Source organism: Miscanthus floridulus, chromosome 5, assembly GCF_019320115.1.
Source record: "Miscanthus floridulus cultivar M001 chromosome 5, ASM1932011v1, whole genome shotgun sequence".
Lineage (NCBI taxonomy): Eukaryota > Viridiplantae > Streptophyta > Magnoliopsida > Poales > Poaceae > Miscanthus > Miscanthus floridulus.
Window position 1 is genome coordinate 92,539,111 of NC_089584.1, and position 8,649 is coordinate 92,547,759.

At 41.7% G+C, this 8,649-nt stretch overlaps 1 protein-coding gene across 4 annotated transcripts; it reads left to right on the top strand.

Annotated features, from left to right (window-relative positions):
• Positions 1 to 1,844: 1,844 nt before the first annotated feature.
• Positions 1,845 to 8,613, top strand: LOC136450235 (uncharacterized). Of its 4 annotated transcripts, none has more exons than XM_066450606.1 (21): positions 1,845 to 2,153; positions 3,469 to 3,548; positions 3,723 to 3,809; positions 4,514 to 4,564; positions 4,655 to 4,772; positions 4,886 to 4,990; positions 5,101 to 5,165; positions 5,318 to 5,401; positions 5,513 to 5,563; positions 5,646 to 5,708; positions 5,795 to 5,841; positions 5,943 to 6,021; positions 6,137 to 6,199; positions 6,745 to 6,834; positions 6,919 to 6,957; positions 7,044 to 7,271; positions 7,365 to 7,450; positions 7,541 to 7,589; positions 7,679 to 7,759; positions 7,862 to 7,955; positions 8,088 to 8,613. In XM_066450606.1, the coding sequence occupies exons 1-21, from the start codon at positions 2,036 to 2,038 to the stop codon at positions 8,264 to 8,266; spliced, it is 1,857 nt and encodes a 618-aa protein (XP_066306703.1). In that variant the 5' UTR covers positions 1,845 to 2,035; the 3' UTR covers positions 8,267 to 8,613. The 4 variants fall into 4 exon arrangements, with proteins under 4 accessions (XP_066306703.1, XP_066306704.1, XP_066306701.1 ...); XM_066450607.1 differs by having other exon boundaries at positions 4,934 to 4,990; XM_066450604.1 differs by having other exon boundaries at positions 7,044 to 7,450.
• Positions 8,614 to 8,649: the final 36 nt, after the last annotated feature.

An 8,649-nucleotide genomic window follows, 5' to 3' on the forward strand; every position in this document is an offset into this window, starting at 1 on the left:
ACTTGTTCAGCCTGTGTCGGTTAAGGACCGGCCGTTGCATTGGATTCTCATCAGATCACAGACTTATTATCCTGAGCACATACTTGTTTATGGGAGCAGGGAAGGCTCGTTGCTCTCTTATTGTGGGTTCCGGCTCTTTCCGGACCGACTGAATAGAGACGGGGATGGTGGAGGTCTAAGCACCACATTGAGTCCGGGACTTAGATGTGGGGGCTTGGAGTCCAAGTTTGGACGGGGACCTGGACCCCTTGACATGAGAGTGATGGGTTGGTCCTGCTTGTGCCTAGGGTACAAGCAGGGTGTGTGTTTCAGGATACCCAACTGGACACATTGATTCACGAATCGCCGGGTAATCTGGTACTACTTGTCTACAATCTGGCACCATAGTAAGAACTGGAATATGAAAGCTGGTAAAATTGTCTGATTGCTTACTACCTGCTTGAAAGTAGCACAGACGCTTACATAGAATGGTTAGTTAATGACCTAATGGTGACTGCTAATGAAATTGAATATAAGGACGCACTTTTAGTAATGCTTCCTGCATATGCAATAACGCACGAGCCTGATAGCCTTACATATCTTAGGAGTCTTTTCTTTCTTCCTGACGGGTAAGCCTTGTGGAGTACAATTGAGTACTTATGGTTTGTTCTACCCTGTTGCAGGTGACAGGAACATGTGGAGCTGACACTTGTGTGTGGAAACTTCCTGGTGGCCTCAGTGAGGATTTCCTTAACATTGCGGACATAGAGTTTAATTAAAACTTTCACCCAAAATGTTTTACAAAAAAAACTTATAACCTGTTGTGTTGTATATAACGGATCATCGTGTTAATGTTTATCTTGTCATTAAATGATTTTATTTCCACTGAAATTCTGATAACATGATTATATTCCGTTGTTATAAACAATAAATATTATACTATGATGTTGCATGAAAAGTGATGTAAGAAATTGCTAAAATGTTGTAAGCTTTATTCTTCCATTTATGATCCAGTTGAAAAATATAGATTTTCGGGTTCTTCCATGGGGTGTGCTCGATGAAACTGTCTGATGTGGCTCACTTTCGAAATGCTTAGTGTCTAGTGGAAGACAAACATATCTATAAATATATTATTTTAGACGGTTCTGCTACACTACTGCTTCGACCCTTCCAGTCACACAATCCACTCTGAGGCTGAGCTGTCACTTTATCGGCGTCTCTAGGCTGGTGTTTCTTGTAACAGAAATCCAATCTTTATTAGCAGACCACAATCAGACACGGTGACACTCTCACCGGCCACCTGGGCTTCAACCAATGCCTGTCCAGCAACTAAAATTGCTCCAACCAAAAAAATATCGTATCTATATATCCCTTCTTCGTTGTATTATTATAGTACCATTATAAGTCCGGTTCACTTAGCTTATAAGCCATACTTTTTTAGCCAACGAATAATATTTTTCTCTTACAATAAATCAGTAAATAGTATTCTCAATCATGGTTTATCAGTCAAATGAACCGGACAATATTACTACCTCTGTCCGTAAAAGAAAATAACTATGATATACGTGCCAGTTAAAGTGCTTCACGTTTGACCATATTTCTAATAAATAGTATTTACATTTATAACTTCAAATTAATTTATTATAAAAATATATTTTATAATTAATCTAATAATATTTATTTAATATTATAAATATTTATATTTTTTTAATTATAATTGATTAAACTTAAATTACTAAACCATGATATTGATCTAGAATTATATTCTTTTACGGACGGAGACATCTGAGGGTTCTTGGGAGAGTTGTCACCTGTCAGGCCTCCCCTGAGGTTCTATTTAGCCCCCTCGTCTTCCCCTCCATTCCAGACTAAAAACTTATGTAACTCTGCCCAGCGCCTGAGCCTGCTTCCACTCTTGCCCCCCTGGCCTGGCACCACACTAGCCTAGTGAGTACTGAGTAGTGCAGCAGCAGTCTTGCTTGCTTGGTTGCTCCTACCTGTCCTGCACTGCACAGGAGCAGAGCCTAGGACCGTCGTCGGCGAAAGGGGAGCGGCCATGAAGTACGTGCTGGTGACTGGAGGGGTGGTGAGCGGCCTCGGCAAGGGCGTGACGGCCAGCAGCATCGGCGTCGTGCTCAAGGCCTGCGGCCTCCGCGTTACCACCATCAAGATCGGTAGCCATTCCTTCCCTTGCTGGCTTCCTCTCCCGCCGCTCGCTTCCTTCCTGGCGATTTCTTTTTCTTTTGGGCGGGGTGGCTTTGGCGTTTCCGCGCGAAAACGAAAAGAAAAAAAAAACTGCCTCCCCCGGCGGAGAATCCGGAAAAAAGGGCGGATTTTTCGGTGGAAAGGCCGCCGGGTCTGCGTGATCTCGTTCTGCCGTCTCTTTGCTGGTTGGGTTGTTAGCCTCGGTCTGAGCCCAGAGCCCAGAGCCCAGGCCCGGACGCTCCCTTTTTGTCGCTTCGGCTGTGCAACAAGTGCTGTTTGGGGCAAAGGAGGCAACATTTGCCGGATAACTCAGAGCTGTCTGGGCGGGGTGTGCGATGGCCGCGTGGCAACCCCTCGTCTGAATGCGCTTGGTTGTTTGTTCGTGGCCGTCTTAATTAAGCCGAAATGAAATGCGCTCTCAAATTTGGTTCAACTGCCAAACGACCGGTTTCCTGCTGCAATGGCTGCAGCTTTTAAACTCTTCGTTCTCAAAACGGCCTCAGACGCGTGCATGTTTGCTTTCCTTTTACTGCCTTGAAATTCGTTGAACAAAATATACTGTCAAATGAGAGATTCAGACTCCTATTGTCGAATTTGTTGGAAGCTTTTGCTCTTCTTTTATGAGAGTGCAGGAAGCTTATTGCTCATTGTTGCTGTCTAGCCTTGTATAGGTCTGTTACTTCTGTACTGTACATATATGCTAATATAAGCTTCAGCGAGCAGTGAGCTGCAATCATCTTGTTCAGTACCTTGGATCGTGCACTTCGTGAGTCATGACACCATGTTTTCGGTGATTAAGAGTTTATTCTTTTGGATGCTTTTGTTTATTCTTTTGGTAAATCAAGTGTTCAACAACATTCGTTTTGGATGTCGAGTACTCGTTGTTTTAACGGAATCTCAACTTGGTGTCACGATCTTAGTTCCTTCAAAGAGACGGAATCCCCAGTAGTTTAGGTCAATTTTGTCACCTCAAGCATTAAATTTCTTTTGACATATTTCCGTGCCGTTCCCTGAAGGAAGGTATTCATTTTGCTCCATTTGATGAGTGTGCAAGTACGGATTTCCAAAGTGGTTGGGAACTTGTGCCTTTTTTTTTTGCTCCGTCTTAGTTCATTGAAGAATTTAGTTGTAAGGTTTCTGTCTATACTGAAAGTTGGTGAAGGGTTTAAAAAACCATTTAGTTTTGTTAGTTAATGTTACCTGCTGTCCGTAATTTCTTTTTTTTTTGAAAAAACTGGCAGCCGTAATTTCTTATGGCTGTTCATTTGTGACTACCCTCTGCAGATCCATACCTCAACACTGATGCTGGAACCATGTCTCCATTCGAGCATGGGGAGGTGTTTGTTTTGGACGATGGTGGAGAGGTAACTAAACTACAAGCTGGTCCTGCATATCCTTCTGTGTCCCTCTCTTAACAGAAAAAACACTGTTGTTGGTAGCATCATGGATGACCTCTCCGCAGAGTAGCTCTCCTACAATGGGTACTGTGTGGATGTATCTTTCCTGCTAATAGGTCCTTTCTTTTATTTTTCTTGAAGGTGGACTTGGACCTTGGAAATTACGAGCGTTTTCTGGATATCAAATTGACCCGTGACAACAATATAACCACAGGAAAGATCTATCAGGTAATTGGACAGATGAGCCCTAATCCATGTGCAACTAGAAACTGCTGTGGAGTATGGCGCTATCAAGTCAAAAGTTTGCTTTTATACTTCCCAATATTTTTTCTTAAAAAGGGAGAAAGTTGTTTTTCCCCCTTTTTTACTTTGAATTAACAAACCTGCGGCATTCAGTGGCTATCTGCAAGTTGAATTGAGCGTTTGATTGACTGCATGCACATGGAACCCACAAATCTTTATTGAGTCACTTTACGTTTCATCGTAAGATCCACTGCAGTACAATTATGCATGTGCAGAATCATCCGGGCCTCTAGCCTGCCACCGTTGTCGGAAGCAGCCGAAAAAGATTCAGCCTGCCACATGGTGGATTAATTGTGGAGTTGATGCCCTGTTGGCTGTTTCTGACAATTGGTGCATAAATAATCTTTCTTCTATTGACCACCTGAATTTTGTATGGGATGCAAAAGTAAACTAGGTAACTAGGTCTGAAACTACAGTTGAAACAAACACTCCATTGGAGCTAACCGTTATGTTGCTATTGCAAGTTAGCAGGACGAAAAATATTGTGCCTATTTACTACATTATCATGTGATCTCCTGTCGCTTGTGCACACTCCAACTCTTCTCGGACTTGACACCACTGTACCTGCTGCCTGCTGGTTTCTGTCATCTGTAATTTAACATAAGTTTTCTTTGTAATGCTCGAATCAGGCTGTCATTAACAAAGAAAGGAGAGGTGACTACCTAGGAAAAACTGTCCAGGTGGGTGATCAGTACGCAGTGGAGTTTTCATGTGATGAAAACATAATTATTGACAGACGTGGCTAACCCTGTATTCATTTCCACTATCAGGTTGTGCCACATATTACAGATGAAATACAAGATTGGATTGAACGTGTTGCAATGATTCCAGTCGACGGCAAAGAAGGACCTCCTGATGTTTGTGTCATTGAACTTGGGGGCACTATAGGTGAAGATAATAATTCTATTATTGGATAAATAAAAGCATTACATTGTTCAAATACCTAGATTAGTTTATTTTTTCTTAATTGTTCCCATAGTTGTGTAAGTATGCCGGTGCAGGGGACAAAATCTTTTCGCCGCATAACGACAGTGGCATTCTTGATGCAGGGGATATTGAGTCCATGCCTTTCATTGAAGCATTAGGTCAATTTTCATACCGTGTTGGTAAGAAAACTACAGTTCTTTTCTGAGCACGAAACATTACCTTTTGGCCTGTTCCTTTTCTCCTTTTTACAGTTTTTTTATAGTCTGCTCATTCCTTCTCTGTGCTGTAGGGCCTGGAAACTTCTGTCTCGTTCATGTCAGTCTTGTTCCGGTTCTAAATGTAGTCGGTGAACAGGTAAACTTATCAGTTGCTTACGTATAATTGCAATTTAGCTTGAAGAAAACTAAACTTTGTGTCACTAACACCCAAAACCTTTTAAAATAGAAAAAACTCTGTTAATTACTTTCATGTAAATATGTAATTGACAACCTGTTACATTTGTGTAGAAAACTAAGCCTACACAGCATAGTGTTCGTGGGCTTAGAGGACTTGGGCTGGCACCAGATATTTTAGCATGTCGCAGTACTGAGGTACACTATACAGTCACCTTTCTCCAGTTTCCAGTTCTTCAAAGCCTCTATGTTACTGTTTGTCAGTGCTTAAAACTGAATCACTAATGGTCATTTCTGTGTTTTCGGCAGCCATTGGAGGAACATGTGAAGGTCAAGCTTTCACAATTTTGTCATGTTCCGGTAATGACAATGCTTCCCATTACAAGGCTGCTTTTGAGTTTTTACCCTTGCTCTTGCCCTGACAATGCAACTTACGTTGCAGATCTCAAATATAGTGAACCTCCATGACGTGACAAACATTTGGCACATCCCCTTGTTGCTAAGGGTAGGGTATTTCTTTTCTATGGAATGTTTACCATAAATTCGAAATTCGCATCTTATTTAACCATCCACAATGGAACTTTTTTATAGGACCAGAAGGCCCATGAAGCTATTCTCAAAGTTTTAGAGCTTCAGTAGTATGTGCTTTTGCATGATCACATCAATTGTTCATATAGTAGTTTGAACATTGAAGGAGCACTGCTCATGTGTTTACTTTTTATTACTGCTATGTATGCAGTGATGGAAAAGTACCTCGGGAACCTGAGTTAGGGAAGTGGACTAAAAGAGCCACCAAGTTCGACAAATTGAAAACTCCGGTAGGTTTCTATCATCGTTCTTCCTATTGTTTCCAGGAGGGAGGGGTAAAAATTGGCCCTTATGTTTTTGAGCAAACTGTTGGTTAAAGTGAGCACTATTGCATTAACTTTTCAGGTCAAGATTGCCATGGTTGGAAAATACACTGGCCTGTCGGATTCCTACCTGTCTGTCATTAAGGTGACATTATTACTATTTGAATTTAAAAATGAAAACTTGGCCAACTAGGAGGAACTGGGTGGTAATATAAATAAGAAGAAATAGGTGGATAAATTTGAGCTGAAAACGAACATGGGTGGTGGGGGTGTACATCCATACCTCCCACCAACCCAATGTTTGATTATGAAAATTGGTGAAAAAAACATACTAGACCAAAATGAATCGCATGTTTTTTTTCAGTTCCTCAACCATGACTCTACCCTATCTTATTGAAAATAAAGGCCACAGCAACGTTGAGATGGCACTGCCTTATAAGTTATATAAATGTACCATAAACATGTGCAAATGCGAATTGAGAAGAGGCTGGAACCTGCTTGAAGAGTTTCAGTTTTCTTACATGATGCTGTTTTCTGTTTGAAGCTTGTTTAAATTGTGGTTATGCTCTTAATTCAATGGATTTGTGCTAGGAATACTCTTTCTCGCTAGCAGAACAAACAACAAAGTTGCACCCCCTGACATTCTTACTTTTCTTGCTGACGAATTTGTCGAAATTAACCTTGTTACAGGCTCTTTTGCATGCATCAGTTGCTATGGAAAGAAAACTTGTAGTTGAGTGGGTTCCTTCCTGCGATCTGGAAGATTCTTCAGCTAAAGAGGTCAGTTTTATCATGGGCACTGAATCAGTTCTATTCCTCAATGGAGCTTTTGCTGATGCTTTCGAGATGTGTTGTTCTGTGTAGACCCCTGAAGCCCATAAAAAAGCGTGGATGTTGCTGAAGGTAAGTGCATACATCAAATGGTAGCATGATGCAATTCTTGAAAGTTCTGTACTTCTGTACAGCCGTCTCATGGAATTCCACCTCAGGGTGCAGATGGTGTACTCGTTCCTGGAGGATTTGGAGATAGGGGAGTCCAGGGCAAAATTCTTGCAGCAAAATATGCACGCGAGAACAATGTTCCTTATCTTGGCATTTGCTTGGGAATGCAAATTGCAGTGATTGAGTTTGCCCGTTCGGTGATGAAACTACAAGGTGCCAATAGCACGGAATTCGATCCATCTACAACATCACCCTGTGTCATCTTCATGCCAGAGGTAGGTTATGTTCACTGTCATGCGTACTTGGTATTATTATCCTTCATTAACCATTCATTTTTGAACTGTAAACTTCTGACAACACTTCCACAGGGCTCAAAAACCCAAATGGGAGCGACAATGAGGCTTGGATCGAGGAGAACCTATTTCCATGTCAATGGCTGCAAATCTGCAAAGCTGTAAGAAAACACTAATCCTCATATTCTTCAGTCTAATGCATGATTGTACACTTGATGTGGTGAAATATAACTGTTGTAAATATGTCTCAGGTATGGCAATGCCAGCTCTGTAGATGAAAGACATCGCCACAGATACGAGGTACCCTGATTGAATTGTCTATTAGCCATATCGAATAATGTATGTCACTGTTAATCTTTTTGCATAGTGACGATTTTTTTTTCCTCCAGGTGAACCCTGATATGGTCCCGGACTTTGAGAGGGCCGGGCTTCAATTCGTGGGCAAAGATGAAAGTGGAAAACGCATGGGGGTAGGCTTGGAAATTTTCTCGGATGCTGTAGACTTAGATGTACTTTCTAAGAAAGTAATAAGAAACGTTCTCAATCACTTAGTGGTGCTCTGTTGGATGCAGATCATTGAGCTTCCCTCTCACAAGTTTTTCATCGGTGCACAATTCCATCCTGAATTCAAGTCGAGACCAGGAAAGCCATCTCCGCTCTTCTTAGGTAACACGACCCTACTTTGCAAAAATACCATGAGTTTTTTTTTCTGGTGTCCACTCTGCTAATAAGACTGCTACTGCATTTTGAGCATGCCTAAGTGCCTCATCTGAATCAATAACTCATCTCCGCTGACAGGGCTGATAGCCGCGGCATCTGAACAGCTAGAACCTTTGCTTCAACGCAGCAATCTGACAACGAAAGCATGTGCTATCAGTAAAGTCCCGAAACTGAAATTATACCCAACTGGACCTGTGAATCCATTGAACAGCTTGGTAAATGGGTACTACCCAAATGGCACTGGCATTCACACCTAGAAGCATAATGCTTAGCGATGGCTTGATTGATATTTGATTTGCTCCGACATTTTAACGAGGAACGTCCTCCAGTCCGTTGAAGCAAACTAGCTATAGGGTGGTGAGGTCTAGTGTGATGTTGCTTTTTTGTTTTGAGGCCTGGAATTAAGGCGGGAAGTGTTTTGGTAGCGTTAGTAGAGCCTGGAATCTCAACTATTTGTACATTATGGAATAACTTATCTAAGGACTGAATACACAAATGCTTGGCCATGGTTGCTTTGTTCCCACAATTAACAGCCACACTCAGATGAAGAGTATGAGTGTATAACTGTCTAATTAAAAAATGCAAGCATTATTGTTGTTGTTAATGTTGGTGCCTGTGTTGCCCTAATGCATGGTGTGCC

Excerpts from the sequence above, each read along its gene's own strand:
- LOC136450235 (XM_066450604.1), top strand. The coding sequence starts at position 2,036 with ATGAAGTACGTGCTGGTGACTGGAGGGGTGGTGAGCGGCCTCGGCAAG. Across the intron at positions 4,565-4,654 it reads ACCTAGGAAAAACTGTCCAG|GTTGTGCCACATATTACAGA; the intron begins GTGGGTGATCAG and ends TTCCACTATCAG. Across the intron at positions 7,590-7,678 it reads GACATCGCCACAGATACGAG|GTGAACCCTGATATGGTCCC; the intron begins GTACCCTGATTG and ends TTTTTCCTCCAG.